The following is a 19,029-nucleotide window of genomic DNA, read 5'->3' as shown; positions in this document are numbered from 1 at the left end:
CCCCAGCAAATTAACATGGGTGGGCAGGAGTGGGCCTAGAGTGGGGGTGCGGGTTGGGGGGTGGGTTCCAGGCAGAGGAAGCAGTGTGTACGGGTGATTGTTGAGGAGGGTAACAGGGTTCAGCAGGGCCCAACTTGGGCCACACTGAAAAGTGGGGGCCTTATAGTATCTACTTATTGGGGTCACGTGAGAATCAAACAAGATCCACACGTCTTATGTTCAGGATGGAGCATGCCCTGTGTGCCAGGCACGTTACAAGTGCCTTGTGACTAAGACAGTGGCACCTGTTTCCCATGGGGGACACGGGATGTGGAACAGAGTACAGTGACACAGAATGACAGCCTGGGCTACTGAAGGCCAGGAGGACCTGTTTGAGGGGGTGGCATTAGAGCGAGTCCTCATGAGCTGCACCCAAGAAGATCTGGAGGGAGCTCACTGGAGGCAGCATTGAGAGCCAGTGCAAAGGCCCTGGGGTGTGCCTGGACGTGGAGAGTGTGAGGAACAGCAAGAGGCCAGTGTGGCTGGAACAGAGCAAGGAGGGGAGAGTGGATGGGAACGAGGGCAGAGGTGAGGGGCAGATCATCCAGGCTCTGAGCGGGAGTTTGGGCAAAGAACATGGCGCCTGGTATAAACGTGTGTAGTCAATGTGAGCCTGCATCATTAATCCCGGGAGCATGGGGAGGCTGCTGAGTTTTTAAGCAGTTTTAATCATCAGTCTAGTTTTCAGAATCCCCTCTGGCTCTCAGTGTGAGCTCAGCACACTTGCCTGCTGATATCTCCAGGGACACTGTTTCTGTCTCCTGACATGTCTCTCCCTCCAAGCTCTGTGTCATCCCCGGATTTGAATGTCTCCATCTAGGTCATGAAAGATGACACTACAAATAACAGGATGGAGGAGGGCAGAGCCCCTCACTCAAGAGACGTGAGCCTTGACCCAGGCTTCCTGGGCTCTGATCCAGGCTGTGTTCCTCACCAGCCATGTGACTCTGGGCCTCAGCTGCCTCATCTGTAAAAGGGGGAGGACAGGGGCCGGGCGCAGTGGCTCACGCCTGTAATCCCAGCACTTTGGGAGGCTCAGGCGGGCAGATCACTTGAGACCAGGAGTTCAAGACCAGCCTGACTAACATGGTGAAACCCCGTCTCTACTAAAAATACAAAATTAGCCGGGCGTGGTGGCGCATGCCTGTAATCCCAGCTCGGGAGGCTGAGGCAGGATAATCGCTTGAACCCGGGAGGTGGAGGTGGCAGTGAGCCGAGATCGCGTCATTGTACTCCAGCCTGGGCAACAAGAATGAAACTCCGTCTCAAAAAAAAAGGGGTGGGGTGGGGGGAGGACAGGTCCACCCCCATGGAGCTGTTGTAGGATCCAGTAAATTCATTCGCATCAAACCACTTAGAACTGAACCTCGATGTGGTGAGTGCTCAGGAAATGTTAGCTCCTGTATCCTCCAACTGAAAAACAAAACCCTTTCTCAACTGCACACCCCTCTCCTCTTTCACTTTAAAGCAAAATGCCCCAAATGAACTGCTCACGCAGCTCCTCAATTCTGCCTCACCCTTTTCTCCTGAACCCTCCGGCGACCTCTGGGAGGATTAACCCTATATAGTCAGTTCTCAGTCTCATCACCCTGGCCTGGGCCCAGCCTCCTCGCCCGAGCTCCGCCTCTCCTGGCCCTGGCCCCGCCTCCGCACCTCCCCGCCTTCCCCGCCCCGCCTCCTTCCCTGGCTTCTCACTTTGGCTCAACATCAAGGGGTTTCAGTCTCAGTCCCACATTTCTCCTCTCTCCACACCCTGCCTTAGGGGCTCTTCCAGCCTCGCAGCTCTAGGCTGATAACACCCAAAGTTCTCCCTCCAGCCTGACCTCTCCACTGAATTCGGGATTCCTTACTCAAGGGCCTCCCTCACGCCTCCGTCTGGATGTCTCCTGCGAATCTCGCACCGAAGCATCCAGGATTGAGCTACTGTGCCTTCCCCAAGCCTGCTCCCCACTCAAGGCAAGTCTGTCCTCCGGGCTTCAAGACGACGCACCATCCTCAACCCCTCTCTTTCTCTCACACCACATCCACCCTGCCAGCAAGCGCGGTCTGCTCCATTTCAGATAATCTATCCGGAACCGCCCCCTTCTCACCCTCTCCGCCCCCACCCTGCTCCCGCCCCTTCGTCTGTGCGTGGACCATGACAGCAGCTCCTCCCTGCTCCTCGCAGGCTGTTCCCCACACGCAGCCACAGCGACCCTGGAATGCCCAATTTAGATCCTGCCCCCTCTCTGCTCCATGCCCTCCCATGGCTCCATCTCAGGGCAGATGCCAAGTCCCTTCCACGTGGCCCTCAAGACCCTCCATGGTCTGTCCCCATCCCTCCCTGACCTCATGTTCCCACACCCTCCCCTGGCCCAAACTGTTCCAGCCACCCCGGCCTGCCCACAGGCAACCGTGTCACTCACTGCCTCAGGACCTCTGCAGCTGCTATGCCTTCTCCCTGGAATGTTCCACACCCGGATATGGCACAAGGATAACCACCATCGACCTACTGCGTGCTTCTCTTATTCTACTTATTGTTGGTCACCCCAAATGGAATGCCAGCTCCCCAAGAGGGGTTCTCGCCTGTCCTGCTTGCAGCTGCAGCCCCAGTGTGTACACTGGTACACTGGCCCACAGTCGTCTGTGCAATGACAGCATGTGGCATCACCCTCTTTCCGCCCCGGAGACACCCTGGTGTGGATCTGGCGGGCGCCTCGCTGGACGTCCAGGCACTTACTTCTTTGGGTCACTGAAGGGGAGTGGCCGTGGCGGGGGCTCCTCCGTTCTCTTCCACCCTGTTGGGTGCTTATTGCGTACAGGCTGCTTGGAGAAGAAGGACTTGGGGACGGAGGCGGAGAGCTGAAAGGGGCTGGGCTGGGCCAGCTGGGAGGGCCGAGGAGTCTCTGCACTGGCAGTTTTGTAAACCTGAGCGGGGTAGCCAACCCTCGAGCCCATGTCACTGCAAAACAAAAATGAAAGAGATAAAAAAAACCAAATCCATTCCACATTTGGCAAGACATAACTATTGAAGTTTACTCTTGGGAATCAAAAAAGTTCATTTGCACAAGACAGACACAAATATATTACCGCTGTGGAAAATTCCAACAATATAGACGCCTATCTGTAGAAAAGGGAAGACTGCCTGCACAGCGCCTAATCCCACCCAAGGATGGCCTTCTAGCACATTTGGTTCCTCTATAGGAATCTGAAAAATTCACTCCCGTCTCCTTGGTACAACCTACGCAGCTAAAGGTGGGGATCCTACCTCCTGCCCATCTCGAGAGGGAACTATGGCTTACAGTTTGCTCTATTTCCTTCCTAACCTTTCTCTTTTTTTTTTTTTTTTTTTTGAGACAGGGTCTCAGTCACCCAGGCTGGAATGCAGTGGCGCGATCTCAGCTCACTGCAGGCTCGACCTCCCAGCCTCAAGTGATCATCCCACCTCAGCCTCTGAGTAGCTGGGACTACAGGCATGCACCACTATGCTTAGCTAATTTTTGTAGAGATGGGGTTTCACTATGTTCCCAGGCTGGTCTTGAGCTCCTGGGCTCAAGCAATCTGCCTGCCTTGGCCTCCCAAAGTGTTGGGATTACAGGATGAGCCACTGGGCCTGGCCCTTAACCTTTTTCTTTTTTTTTTTTTTGAGACAGAGTCTCACTCTGTTGCCCAGGCTGGAGTGCAGTGGTGCAATCTCAGCTCACTCCATCCTCAGTCTCTCGGGTTCAAGCGATTCTCCTGCTTCAACCTCCCCAGTAGCTGGGATTACAGATGTGTGCCACCACGCCCAGCTAAATTTTTTGTATTTTTAGTAGAGACAGCATTTCACCATGTTGGCCAGGCTGGTCTCAAACTCCTAACCTCAGATGATCCGCCTACCTCAGCCTCCCAAAGTGTTGGGATTACAGGTGTGAGCCACCGCACCCGGTCAACCTTTTTCTATGCAAAAACATACGCATGTGTACATAAAAGGGGGCATTTTGTGGGGGATGGATGGGAGGATTATTGGTTTTTTGTTTATTTAAAGAGACAAGGTCTCGCTATGTTGCCCAGGCTGGCCTCGAACTCCTGGGCTCAGGCGATCCTCCCACCTCAGCTTCCTAAGTACCTGGGAACACGGCGTGTGCCAGCACACCCAGCTAGGATTATATATATAAGTTAATAATCCCTTTTGAGGGTCAATTTAGCAGTATCACAGGATGGTATTTTGACTACAGTCAAATGAGAAGACTGGCACATCTCCCCAGAGATGACAACATTGACCACAAACGACCATTTCAGTACTCCGAAAATTGACCAAACACATACAACAATTTGAGAAGCATGTATGCTTGAGAAACTGAACTTTAGGGAAGAACAGAGGAAATTTGTCGCATTTTGTCCTCCCCCCACCTCTTCCCAGCTCAGTGAGTGAAGAAGTTCTTCCAGAGCAGAACCTTTGGGACGGTATCAAGGGTACCAACATATGTGCATCAGGAACTTTGGAAGGAGAGGAGAGAAGGGGCAGAAAAAATATTTGAAGAAATAATGGTTGGAAACTTCTTAAATTTGATGAAAACCTTACACATCCAAGAAGCTCAACAAACACCAAGTAGGAAAAATACAAAGAGATTCACACCTAGAAAAAGAGTTGAAAGTTAAATGCTGGCCGGGCGCGGTGGCTCACGCCTGTAATTCCAGCACTTTGGGAGGCCGAGGCGGGCAGATAACCTGAGCTCAGAAGTTCGAGACCAGCCTGACCAACATGGAGAAACCCCAACTCTACTAAAATACAAAAAAATTAGCCAGGTGTGGTGGCACATCCATATAATCCCAGTTACTTGGGAGGCTGAAGCAGGAGAATCGCTTGAACCCAGGAGGCGGAGGTCGCGGTGAGCCGAGATCACGCCATTATGCCGTTGCACTCCAACCTGGGCAAAAAGAGTGAAACTGTCTCAAAAAAAAAAAAAAAAAAAAAGAAAAGAAAAAAAGAAAAATGCTAAGATAAACATCTTGAAAGCATCAAGAAAAAGATGATGCATCACATATAGAGGAGCATCAATACAATTAGCAGGCCTATAATCCCAGCACTTTGGGAGGCCAAGACAGGAAAATCACTCAAGCCCAGGAGTTGGAAACCAGCCTGGGAAACACAGTGAGACCCCACTTCTATAAAAAAGAAAAAAAAATACAATTAATTGCTGACTTCTCATTTAAAAGAATGAAATAAAAAGTAACTTTTAAAGTGCTGAAAGAAAACAACTGTTAACCAGGAATTCTATACCCAGCAAAACCATCCTTGAAAAATGAAGGCAACAGAAAGATGTTCCTATATAAACAGAGATGGAGAGAATTTGTTGCTAGCACACCTGCCTGATACAAAATAATTTTAAAACTCCTCGGGTTAATCCCAGCACTTTGGCAAGCCAAGGCAGGTGGATCGCCTGTCAGGAGAGCGAGACCAGCCTGGCCAATATGGTGAAACCCCATCTCTACTAAAAATACAAAAATTAACCGAGTGGTGGCGGGCACCTGTAATCTCAGCTACTCAGGAGGCTGAGGCAGGAGAACTGCTTAAACCCAGGAGGCAGAGGTTGCAGTGAGCTGAGATTGCGCCACTGCACTCTAGCCTGGGTGACAGAGTGAGACTCCATCTAAAAAAAAAGAAAAAAAAAGTCCTCAGGCTGAAAGAAATGACTCTAGACAATGACCTGAGTCAGTAGACAGAAATGAATAGCCCAAGATGGCAAACTGTGGTTTAAAATAAGATTCTATAAAAGTATATGCTTTCTTATTTCTTCTCTTAACTTCCTTAAAGACATAAGACTGTATAAGGCAATAATGACAATACTATACTGCTGGGTTAAAACATATATGGATGTTTATGGTAAACAGCACAAAAAAGGGAGAAGGAAATAGGACAATATTGGAGAAAAGTTTTATATTTTATTGGAATTTAGTATTAACCTGAATTGCACTGATAGACGCACATTATAATAACTAAAAAGATAGTTACACAAGAGTAGAATCCAAATGTTATACTAAATTATATATATTTTTTATTTTTAACTTTTGAGACAGAGTCTTACTCTGTCACTTAGGCTGGAGGGCAGTGGTGCAACCTTGGCCCACTGCAACCTCCGCCTCCCTGGCTCAAGCGATTCTCCTGCCTCAGCCTCCTGAGTAGCTGGGATTACGCGTGCATGCCACCACGCCCAGCTAATTTTTGTATTTTTAGTAGAGACAGGGTTTTGCCATGCTGGCCAGGCTGGTCTCGAACTCCTGACTTCAGGTGATCTGCCCGCCTGGGCCTCCCAAAGTGCTGGGATTTTACAGGTGTAAGCCACCACATCCGGCCTGAAATTGTATTTATTTACTACAGTATAAGGCAGTAAGGAAGAACAGAGGAGCAAGAAAGACAGTAGACATACAGAAACAATAGCAAAATGGCTAATGCAAATCCAACCATTAGCAGTAATAATTACATTTAACGTGAATGGTCTGAACACTCCCATCAAAAGGCAGGGATTGTCCGACTGGATTGAAACAGCAACTATGTAATGCTTTCCACAATTTAGCAACATCTATCAATGGAGCAAAGAGTAGGCATTGGTGAGGAGATGTCCAGGGAACTACTGAAGCATGTAACACCAAGAATGGTCAGGAATGCTTTCCCCAGGAGACAAGAGCATCAGAACTGAGAACTGAAGGATGACTGGCCTCAGCTTAACATTTGGCCTGGCTGGGTGTGGTGGCTCATGCCTGTAATCCCGGCACTTTGGGAGGCCAAGACGGGCAGATCATGAGGTCAGGAGATCGAGACCATCCTGGCTAACACAGTGAAACCCTGTCTCTACTAAAAAATACAAAAAAATTAGCTGGGCATGGTGGTGGTCACCTGTAGTCCCAGCTACTCGGGAGGCTGAAGCAGGAGAATGGCATGAATCTGGGAGGCGGAGGTTGCAGTGAGCCGAGATCACACCATTGCACTCCAGCCTGGGTGACAGAGTGAGACTCCATCTCAAAAACAAAAACAAGACATTTGGCCTCCCAGAAATCCATGCAATAGAAAAGCCTGCACAAGGCCGGGCATGGTGGCTCATGCTGTAATCCCAGCACTCTGGGAGGCTTAGGTGGGAGAACTGCTGGAGCCCAGGAGTTGCTGTAGAGACCCTATCTAGGGACAGGGTCTTGCTATGTTGCCCAGGCTGGTCTTGAACTCCGGGGCTCAAATGATCCTCCCACCCCAGCCTCCCAAAGTGCTAGGATTACAGTTGTGAGGCACCATGCCCAGCCCTAGAGACCCCGCCTCCACAAAAAAATAAAAATAGCCAGGAATAATAGCACATGCCCATAGTCTTAGCTACAAAACACACACACACACACACACACACACACACCCCAAAAGCCTGCACAAGCACACACAGGCAGGTATGAGGACGGTCTCTGTAGTACTGTTTATAATCAGGAAAAGTTGGAAATGGCCAGGCTGGAGTGCAGTGGTGTGATCTCGGCTCGCTGCAACCTCTGTGCCTCCGGGGTTCAAGCGATTCTTGTGCCTCAGCCTCCTGAGTAGCTGGGATTATAGGCATTCACCACCATGCCTGGATAATTTTTGTGTTTTTAGTGGAGACGGGGTTTCACCATGTTGGCTAGGCTGGTCTTGAACTTCTGGCCTCAAGTGATCCACCTGCCTCGACCTCCCAAGGTGCTGGGATCATAGGCATGAGCCACTGCGCCCTGCTGCAAGCGTATCCTTATGATCAAAAACTATGCAGCCAGTGCAAAGGTCAATCTCTGTTTATGTATGAGGACAGATGGTCTGAACTATAGTAAATGGAAACGATGCATGGTATAAAACATGATTCTGTGTATTTAAGGGAAAAAAATATATAGATAGATATACACACATATGTATAGAGAAAAAAAGAAATAAAGTAGAATTTTATACTTTTTTTGGTCCTTTTTTCCCCCTTTTTGTGGGGAATGGGGTCTCACTAAATTGCCCAGGCAGGTCTCGAACTCCTGTGCTCAAGCTATCCTCCTGCCTCTGCCTCTCTGAGAGCTGGGATTACAGGCATGAGTCACCGCGCCTGGCAAAATAAACTAGAATTTTTTTTTTTTTTTTGAGATGGAGTCTTGCTCTGTCACCCAGGCTGGAGTGCAGTGGCACAGTCTCAGCTCACTGCAACCTCCGCTTCCCGGGTTCACGCCATTCTCCTGCCTCAGCCTCCTGAGTAGCTGGGACTACAGGCGCCCGCCACCACACCTGGCTAGTTTTTTCTATTTTTGGTAGAGACGGGGTTTCACCGTGTTAGCCAGGATGGTCTCGATCTCCTGACCTCATGATCTGCCCGCCTTGGCCTCCCAAAGTGCTAGGATTACAGGCGTGAGCCACCGCGCCCGGCCCAGCTAAACTAGAATTTTTAAAAAGTCACTGTATTTCTTGCAAGGTAAGGGTTAAGTGGCATGTTTTTTGTTTGTTTGTTTTGTTTTTTTGTTGTTTGTTTGTTTTTTTGAGACGGAGTTTCACTCTTGTCACCCAGGCTGGAGTGCAATGGCGTGATCTTGGCTCACTGCAACCTCCGCCTCCCAGGTTCAAGCGATTCTCCTGCCTCAGCCTCTCGAGTAGCTGGGATTACAGGCATGTGCCACCACACCCAGCTAATTTTGTATTTTTAGTAGAGATGGGGTTTCTCCATATTGGTCAGGCTGGTCTTGAACTGCTGACCTCAGGTGATCCGCCTGCCTCGACCTCCCAAAGTGCTGGGATTACAGGTGTGAGCCTCCATGCCTGGCCTAAGTGGTATGTTTGAAAGAACTGGGTTGGTAAAGGTTTAGAGAAAAATCTCTGGAGGAGTGTACACTAATGGATTCTCTCTGAAAGTAGTAATGATGGGGAACATGTACGGAATAAAAGTCAAATTAAGCTGGGCATAGTGGCATATGCCTGTAGTCCCAGCTACTTGGGACGCTGAGGTGGGAGAATCGCTTGAACCCAGGAGTTTGAGGCTGCAGTGAGGCATGACTGCGCCATTGGATTCCAGCTTGGGTGACAGAGTCCCCATCACTCAAAAAAAAACAAAAAACAAGCAAATAAAAAAAACAAAAAAAAAAACAACCCTAAAAAAAGTCTAATTAAACTACATAAATGGCACAGGGTAAAAAGTAAGTGGCCAGCCGGGTGCAGTGGCTCACGCCTGTAATCCCAATACTTTGGGAGGCTGAGGCGAATGGATCACCTGAGGTCAGGAGTTTGAGACCAGCCTGGCCAACATGGCGAAACCCCATCTGTACTTGAAAAAAAAAAAAATTAGCCAAGTGTGACGGTGTGCACCTGTAATCCCAGCTACTCAGGAGGCTCAAGTGATTCTCCTGCCTCAACCTCCTAAGTAGATGGGATTACAGGTACCCACCATTATGCCTGGCTAATTTTTGTATTTTTTAGTAGAGACGGGGTTTCATCATGTTGGTCAGGCTGGTCTTGAACTTCTGACCTCATGATCCGCCCGCCTCGGCCTCCCAAAGTGCTGGGATTACAGGCGTGAGCCACAGCGCCCAGCCTGAACGTTCTTTCTTTCTGGAGCGCCAGTGTGCCCATGCGTCCTCCTGAAGTCTCAACATCAACTTGAAAACTGGGGCAGCATAGTGTGGGCTTTGCTGTCCACCTGACCCAGTTCCAATCCTGGCTCCCATCAACACAGTGGCCAACTTGCGTGGGGTCTATTCCCCTCAGTGAGCCTCAGTTTCCTCCTCTGAGAAATGAGGCAATGACAGCACCTGCCTCACGAGATCCTATGTGCTAAGTGCTCAGCACTGAGTCCTGAGGAGGAACCTCGGAGCTGCAGGTGCCAGGGAGGTGGTGGGTCCCTGGGCTCTGGGCTCAGACAGCACTGGTGGTAGCGGGGGAGGGGCAGGCAACGTGCTCTGTGCTTCCATCCTCACCTTCAACCAGAGAGCTATGCATTTACCTGCTTGACATCTTAGGGGAGCATTTAACATTTTGTTGGAGTCAAAGGATTTATGCTTCCAAAAAAAGCTGAAAAACCAGAGGCTGGGTAGAGAAATCATACCAGCTGCATAAGTGTGTGCAATGCTTTTGGTCTGTTCAGCCTGGGGACTCTGAAGGGGACCAATGGGTGGTCCTGGGTGGGTGACAGGCTCTCAGGGAGTGAGCTGTGGTCCCTGCCTCCAGGAGGAGCAGTGGCACCGTAGGTGGCAGTGACAGTGCTGACCACTCCGAGCCTGTGGAAGCTGCCTGGCCTTGTTCTAAGCATGTTATAGGCGTCACCTCACTTAGCCGCCGTAGCAACCCCGAGACAGGAACTACCACCACCTCCATGTTCCAGGTGGGGGAAACTGAGGCCCAGGGAGATGAAATAACTTGCCCGAAATGATGTAGCTAGTGGGGGATAAGAGCCAGGATGTAGACATAGGTAGTCTGGTTTGAGAGACGATATTTTAACCACCATTCTGTACTCCCAGTGACAACAACTGTTAACGATAAATATCAATACATAATACATGAGAATAAAACACAGCAGCAGCTGATACACTTGAGCCCAGCTATGTCTCCAGTCCTGTGATAAGCGCTTTAAACTCATGGTCTCAGTTCGCCCTCACAACCTTAGATGGAGGATCCTTTTTTTTTTTTTGAGAAAGAGTCTAGTTCTGTCACCCAGGCTGGAGTCCAGTGGTGCCATCTCGGCTCACTGCAATCAAGTGATTCTCTCGCCTCAGCCTCTCGAGTATCTGGGACTACTGGCACCCACCACCACACCTGGCTAATTTTTGTATTTTTAGTAGAGGCGGGGTTTCATCATGTTGGCCAGGCTGGTCTCAAACTCCTGACCTCAGGTGATCGGCCTCGGCCTCCCAAAGTGCTGGGATGACAGGCGAGCCACCGTGCCTGGCTGACAGATCCTATTACCCCCATTTTACAGATGAGGACATTGAGCCTCAGAGCACCTAAGGGGCCTGAGAGAGGTCACACAGTTGGGGTAAGAGGTGGAGCTGTGATGTAGACATAGGCAGTCAGAGGAAGAGCCCTGAAGTCACACTGCTCACTCACACACCCTGAGGTCCCCCAGCCACTTGGCCTTCACCCTGGACCAATCTTGCTTTCTCTCCCTGACGTGTGTCATGGGCTGGAGAACCAATTCATCCCTGCATGCGGCTGGAATTGTGCTCCAGTGTAGGAGCCGTGAGCAGCCACATTGCCCCTGTGGCCTGTGGGGCAGAAGCGACGGGTCTTCAGGAAGCAGACACAGAGAGGGTCTAGGCAAGAGATTCAACAGAGATACCAATCAAGCCACTGCTCGCTACCTCCACCAACCACTGCCACCTGTATCGTCAGAGCGGCCTCCTCCTGGCTCCCTCTTCCTCCTGCATCCTTCCCCAGCCTCAGCACACAGCCAGAGAGATCCTGGGAACATGTGAATCAGATCAGGACTCTCTCGGGGTTCCACCTCACTCTGGGTAAGACCCAGAGCCCTCCCCACAGGGCCCCCCATCTGCCCCCCTCTTCTCTGCCCCCAGCTCCTCCACACTCCCTCTCCTTCACTCTGCTCCAGCCATGCGGAAGCTGTTCCTCAAACACATCAGAAACACTGCTACCTTGGGACCTTTGCACTGCTCCCCGCCCCACAGATCTCTGCCTGGCTCCCGCACTCCCTTGAGTTCCAGGAGACGGCCTCGCTTCCTCTTCCCAAGCTGTGACTCTCCGAGGAGGTCTCTGTCTCAGGTGACCCCAGCCTCCCAACACTCACAGGCAGGGTGGGCCCCGGTGGATCTTCAGGCCCTCAGATTACCTTTCAGGGCTGTGTCCCCAGAGGGGCATCCCAGGGACTCCTGGCACAGCCTGGGGAAGCAAGGCCACGTGCTTCCTGCCTGCCTGGGAACGCCCGGCTGCGTCAGCTCCATGTGGAGCTGAGAGCCTCTGACTGCTCCTAACAGCTCTGACAAATTGCTCTGGAAGCCCAGAAAGCTCTGGAGTGCGTGCTGCCTCAGGAGAGGGCGAGGGCCAGGTGGCTGCCCGCCCAGGATCACTCAGCTCACTGCGGTGCCCACGGCAGGCACTGGCGCCTGGCAGCATGCCTGGCAGCTGGGCTCCCATGACGAATGTCTGGAGGGAGCATCTGTGAGGTCATCGATGGGCACAAGCTGCTACAGGCTGCAACGGCTTCCACGGCGAGGGCCGCAGCCCGGGGAAGGGAGGGTAGGGGGCTCCCCGCTTGGGCGTGTCAGGACCCATCCCTCTCCTGGCAGCCTTTGAATGCTGCCCACCATCCTCCCCCTGCCCAAGATAGTCCGTCCTCTCCAGAGTAGCCCACAGTGATCTTTTCTATTTTTTCATTTTTACATTTTATTATTATCATTTTTTGAGATAAGGTCTTACTTTGTCACCCAGGCTGAGTGCAGTGATGTGATCTCGGCTCATTGCAGCCTCCACTTCCCGGGGTCAAGCAATCCTCCAACCTCAGCCTCCCAAGTAGCTGGGACAACATGCGTGTGCCACCACACCCAGCTAATTTTTTGTAGACATGGGGCTTTGCCATGTTGCTCAGGCTGGTCTTGAACTCCTGGGCTCAAGTGATCCACCTGCCTTAGCCTCCCAAAGTGCTGGGATTACAGGTGTGAGCCACTACGTCCAGCCCACAGTAATCTTTTTAAAAACATTAAGTCAGATGATGTGCTCAAATGCCTCCCATGGCTCCCATGTCCCTTGGAACCAAATCCCAGCATCTGACTTTGGGCAATATGCCTGCTAGAACCAGGCTCCTGCCACCTCACTATGCTGACCTCCTGCCACTCTCCCCCATCCCACCTGCTTCAGCCCCTCTGGCCACCTGACCAGTGCTCCACTAAGTTCACCCTCAGGGTCTAGTCATCTACTGTTTCCACTGCCTGGATCTCACCCTGGCTTCCTACAACGCATCACCTCCTGAGAAGCCTTCCCAGAGACCCGCTGTTTTTGCCTTTCCTCCCCAGCACTTATCACCTCCTGGCACACTCCACGGTGGTTCGGCTGTCTGTCTGTCTTGTCCTGTCTCCAGGAGAATGACAGCTCCATAAGGGAGGGATGCTGCGACACCTGGCACAGAGTAGGGGCTGCAAAGGTCAGTGACTGGAAGAATCAGTCCCCGCTGGCTGCCCCACTCTGCCTCCTCTTCTCACAAGCACCTCAGGTGCTCCCAGGCCACGGCAGCCTCCAGACACGTGGCAGTCACCCTGGACTCTCACATGGCTTGCTGGCTCTGCCCTGGGCCTGCATCTCCCTCCCGGCTTACTTCCTGGCAATGCCGCCTGCTGCCACATCCACAGTTGCTCTGTCCTCCAGCTCAGGCCCACGTCCTCCCATGCAGATCCAAGCCTCAGCCCCCTCAGAGACTTTGCCTCCTGTCTCGCTGCCAGCACCATATTTTGGAACACAAATCCACCCGCATTACCCTGGCTGCTCTTAAGATGAGATCCAAACTCCATAATGGAGCTGGTAGGGCCCTGAATGATCTGGCCACTGCTGACTTCCCCAACCTCCCATTGGCTGCCCTACCTGCCTACCTACCTACCTACCTCCAGGACCTTGCTCTGTCACCCAGGATGGAGTGATCGATTGATCAACAGGGTGTCAATCAGTTACCCAGGATGGAGTGCAGTGGTGCAATCACAGCACACTGCTGTCTCGAACTTCCAGGCTCAAGTGATCCTCTCACCTCAAGCCTCTTGAGTAGCGGGGACTGCAGGAGCCTACTGCCATACCCAGCTAATTAAAAAAAATTTTTGGCCAGGCATGGTGGCTCATGCCTGTAATCTCAGCACTTTGGGAGGCCAAGGTGGGTGGGTCACCTGAGGTCAGGAGTTCGAGACCAGCCTGGCCAACATGGTGAAACCCTGTCTCTACCATAAATACAAAAATTAGCCGGGCGTGGTGGCAGGTGCCTGTAATCCCAGCTACTCGGGAGGCTGAGGCAGGAGAATCGCTTGAACCTGGGAGGCAGAGGTTGCAGTGAGCTGAGACTGTGCCATTGCACTGCAGCCTGGGCAACAAGAGCGAAACTCCATCTCAAAAAAAAAAAAAAAAGTTTTGGTAGGGGGATAGAGATGGGTCTATGTTGCCCAGGCTGGTCTCAAACTCCTGGCCTCAAGTGATGCTCCTGCCTTGGCCTCCCAAAGTGCTGGGATTACAGGCATGAGCCACTGTGCCCAGCCACAATTTCTATACTTGAGCCCAAGGGCCTGTGTTCAGTGGCCTGACAATACCACCCTCCTCCCCACCACAGGGACTTTGCACACGCAACTCTAATTCATAGACATACTTTCTCCATGCCTCATCTTTCCCTTCTGTTTTTTTGTTAATGGTAAATAATCATATATACATTCATCTGAATGAGAAATTCAACAGACTTAAAAAAAAACATATGTGTGTATATATACATAGTTGTATATATACATACTGAAGTTCACAACATATATTGAGGCCCAGAATGTGTGTGTGTCTATATATATGTTGCATATATACACACAATTTCAAAAACAGAGCAAATACCTGTATAACTGCATCCCAGATGAATGTCTCTCCAGCCCCACTGAACCCCTCTCCTCCTTCACCCGCTCCCTCCTCCCTGTCCCCCTCATCCTTGGCAGATGTGACCCTCGTTCAGGAACATTATCGCAGGCTCTAGGCTAGATTAGACACCTCCTCCAGCTCTGCATCCCATCCACCCTCAGACCCCACCCGTCTCTGCAGGCTGTCCCCTGGCACAATTCATTCATGACTTTTGGCATTATTCACTAGCTGTTTCCCATGGGCCTCCGTCCGTGCCAGGACGGTGGGGATCTGGTCTGCCTGTTCCAGCTCCCTGCAGAGGCCCCGGTGCACAGCAGGCGCTCGCTGTGTGAATAAATACCAAGTTCTATGCCACAGAGTGCTGTGGAGGTAGACATAGGGCAGTCAATGAGTGCTCATGCTGGGCCTGTTCAAAGGTGCCTGCCTTCCAGGAGCAGAGGCTGGGGAGCAGGCTGTCACTCCAGCCCAGGGGCACGTTCTGACGACAGCACATGCGGGGGGCTGCTGGGCTGCCCGGTGCACAGTGCAGTGTGGCCGCCATGGGAGGCAGAGGCACGTGTGGCCACTTGAACCAAGGTCTGGCCCCAAGCAGGTGGCTCTGTGACCATCCAGGGAACTTGTGCCTACCGAAATGGGAAGACTGTGGGAGGCCAATGGAGTGAGGTGGGGTGAGATGGACGGTGGGAGTCCGTCTCATTCTCTGTCTGGACTGCTTTTCCCTCCTGGCTAGCTCAGACTTTCTCCAGGAAAGCCCCTCCCACAACTGGGCTGGCCCCTCTCACAACTGGGTTAGGGGGGCCCCCTTTGGGCTCTCACATCCCTGTACCCCTCCATCATGGCCCCAACCCCTCTGCCTGGCCCCCCTCCATCCCACCCTGGGCCCCCTCATCTTACCCTGACCCCTCTTCACAGCTGCCTTGTATCCCAGCCCTGACCCCTTAGCCTGGGCCCCCCACCCTGACCCTGATCCCTCTGCCTGGGCCTCGCCCATCTTGACCTGACCCCTCTGGGCTGTCTCTGTCTGGGAATGCGTCAGTCAGGCAGGACTGGGGCTCCCCCAGTCACCGCTGTGTCCCCAGCACTGCCTGTAACAGGTCTTGGACCAGGGGAGATATTCTGATTTCGTGAATCTGAGGCAAGGCCTCATTTCTGTGTGTTTTTCAAATACACCCTCATACCCCATGATTCTGACAGGCAGTCTTCAAGTCAAAGCACTGTTCTAAGGGTACACTCAATCTTTACCACATCCCTATGATGTAGGTATGTGGTTTATCCCTAGTTTCACAGATGAGGAAACTGAGGCCCAGAGAGGTTCAGTTACTTGGCTGGGGGTACACAGCCAAGAAGTCGCTGAGGGAGGGATTGAATGCAGGTGGGTTGACACTAAAGGCCACACTCTTATCCACATGGATTTTTTTTTTTTTTTTTTTTTTTTGAGACTGAGTCTCACTCTGTTGCCAAGGCTGAAGTACAGTGGCGTGATCTTGGCTCACTGCAACCTCTGCCTCCCAGACTCAAGCGATTCTCCCACCTCAGCCTCCAGAATAGCTGGGACCACAGGCGTGCACCACCACGCCTGGCTAATTTTTGTATTTTCAGTAGAGATGGGGTTTCACCGTGTTGGTCAGGCTGGTCTCGAACTCCTGGCCTCAAGTGATCCACCTGCCTTGGCCTCCCAGAGTATTGGGATTATAGGCGTGAGCCACTGCGCCGGGCCTGGATATGTTTTTTTAAATCAACTCATTTTATTTTCTCCTTAACTTGTCCAAGGTGGTGTCTGTAAAATCAGGGGGTGAGTTGCAAACTCTTTTTCCTAATACTCATGAAAGCAAGCACATATCCATTTAAAATAAAACATTTTCCTCCCCGCACCACCCAAATCACCTCAAGCACCCCATTTTGGGAAATGCTGTGCCACACTCAAGCCTGGTTGCCTAGGAGAAAACTTCAGGAAGCAGCTTTAATGAGCAGATAAGAATGATTTGCAATTAGCATCAATTGTCTGTATGCAAATTAAAGCTCCCAACCGCAGGGCCCTCTTCTGCAGCGGGCTCCTGTCCCATTTCATTGCCTTCATTTCTGGGTTCAGCAGATCCTTTACTTAGACACAGGGTTATTTCATACCCACCCTCCCATCTCAGCCACAGTCTACTCCAGGCCTGGCTGTCTTTATGTCTCAAATCCTCCCAGTTGTTTGGGTTCGCTAAGGTGGTGGTCCCATGCCTGGAATGGGGGCTACTGCAATCGAGACCTGAGGCCCCTGGTATAGACTCTCTTGGCTTCATGTCCCTCTTCGTGGCACAGGTTTTTTTTTTTTTTTCCACAGTGTTTTATTTTTATTTTTTATTTTTTTGAGACAGAGTTTCACTCTGTCACCCAGGCTGGAGTGCAATGTATTTTTGTTTTGTTTTGTTTTTGTTTTTGTTTTTTAAGATGGAGTCTCATTCTATTCCCCAGGCTGGAGTGTAGTGGTGCAGTCTTGGCTCACTGTACCCTCCACCTCCCAGGTTCAAGGGATTCTCCTGCCTCAGCCTCCCGAGTAGCTGGGATTACAGGCGCCCACCACCATGCCTGGCTAATTTTTGTATTTTTAGTAGAGACGGAGTTTCACCATGTGGGCCGGGCTGGTCTCGAACTCCTGACCTCAGGTGATCCGCCCACCTCGGCCTCCCAAAGTGCTGGGTTTATAGGCGTGAGCCACCGTGCCCGGCCTGGGAGGGCACACGTATTCATTTGTCTCAGTGATTATCTGATTCTCATCTGCTTCCCTCATTTGACAGTGGGCGGTGGGGAGGCCTGGGGGCCTCATCCAAATGTGCTCCTGATTTCTCTCAGCTCCCAGCACAGTGTCTGGGACCGAGCAAATCCCTAAGAAATACTTATGAATGGAGTAAATGAATAAATGAATGAAAGAGCCATTCAAAAGAGTCCACGTGTTCAAAAGATTAAGAGGTACTCGTCACCAGGTGTGGTAGCTCATGCCTGTAATCCCAGCATTTTGAGAGGCCAAGATGGGAGCATCGCTTGAGCCCAGGAGTTCGAGACCAACCTGGGCAACACAGTGAGACCCCTTCTCTACTAACAAACTTAAAAAATTAGCTGGGCATGGGGGCACACACCTGTAGTCTCAGCTACTTGGGGGGCTGAGGTGGGAGGAACACTTGAGCTGAGGAGTTCGAGGCTATCGTGAGCTATGGTCGTACTACTGCACCCCAGCCTGGGCAATAGAGCAGGACCCTGTTTCTAAAAAACAAACAGCCACTTGTCTAGGGAGATGAACTGAGAGGTCTAAAACACTCAGACAGTGTCTCTCTCTGTCTGTCTCCTCTTTCCTCCTTCAGCCCTTCTCCTGGCTCTTTGACTCAAGGAGACCCTTGGATCACAGTGTGCCCGGGGAAGTGCTGACACTACAATCACTCAAACACAGTGGTTTTCAAATCTGTCAGAGAACACTGTAAGCCATGAAATCATCTGAGTGGGGATTGATCAGCATTAAAAGTTTTTAAATAGAGTAGACTGGATCAAAGTATATCACACACAGGTTAAGAATTATTTTGGAAACCACTGCTTCACCTTTTTTTTTTTTTTTTTTTTTTTTTGAGATGGAATCTCGCTCTGTTGCCAGGCTGGAGTGCAGTGGCATGATCTTGGCTCACTGCAACCTCTGCCTCCCAGATTCAAGCGATTCTCCTGCCTCAGCCTCCCGAGTATCTGGGACTACAGGTGCCCACCACCACGCCCAGCTAATTTTTGTATTTTCAGTAGAGATGGGGTTTCACCATGTTGGCCAGGACGGTCTCGATCTCTTGACCTTGTGATCCGCTTGCCTTGGCCTCCCAAAGTGCTGGGATTACAGGCGTGAGCCACTGCTCAAAGCCACCTTTTTTTTTTTTTTTTTTTTAACATAGATATTTCTGTATAGATGGACACAATTCTACTGTGGACTGTGGTCAGAAGTCTGAGTTGGCTGCCTGAGTGTGGGTGTCCTGTGTGGAGAGAGGCTGGGGTTTGAGGACTGGAAAAGGCTTTAGGGCGCCACAGGAGAGGAAGATCCCTGCGCCAACCAGGTTCGGAGCCCTGATGGCTATCGGGGACTCAGGCTAGCCCACCCCAGGCATGGTCAGGAAGGGATGTGGGGCTGTGGACTCAGGGGCTGGCACTGGACACTACAGCACAGCAAGCCCTGCTGGGGTCACAGAACCCTAAGGGGGTCCAAGGATGAGGCTGAGCTCTGTGTCTGTGTAGAATACTCTTTCCATCTCTGTGCCCTTTTCTGGAAGGTGGCTCATTGCCTCCATCCGAACGTCAGTGTGTGTGGTCGGGACTCCAGGCTGCTGGCTCGCCAATGCCTGCTTTTCTTTTCTTTTTTTTTTTTTTTGAGACAGAGTCTTGCTCTGTCGCCAGGGTGGAGTGCAGTGGCACGATCTCGGCTCACTGCAACCTCTGCCTCCTGGGTTCAAGCGATT

General features: G+C 51.3%; 1 protein-coding gene across 7 annotated transcripts in view; it reads right to left on the bottom strand.

The window, feature by feature from the left end:
- The window catches only part of SIPA1L3 (signal induced proliferation associated 1 like 3), a 310,057-nt gene that overhangs the window by 40,817 nt on the left and 250,211 nt on the right, over positions 1–19,029 (bottom strand). For all 7 annotated transcript variants that reach the window (XM_024351291.3, XM_524247.9, XM_024351290.3 and 4 more), the window contains one exon: positions 2,759–2,980. In XM_024351291.3, the coding sequence (XP_024207059.1) occupies positions 2,759–2,980 (222 nt within the window). The remainder of the gene's footprint in view (positions 1–2,758; positions 2,981–19,029) is intronic.

Source organism: Pan troglodytes, chromosome 20 (genome assembly GCF_028858775.2).
Source record: "Pan troglodytes isolate AG18354 chromosome 20, NHGRI_mPanTro3-v2.0_pri, whole genome shotgun sequence".
NCBI lineage: Eukaryota > Metazoa > Chordata > Mammalia > Primates > Hominidae > Pan > Pan troglodytes.
This window is presented reverse-complemented; position numbering and strand designations above follow the sequence as displayed.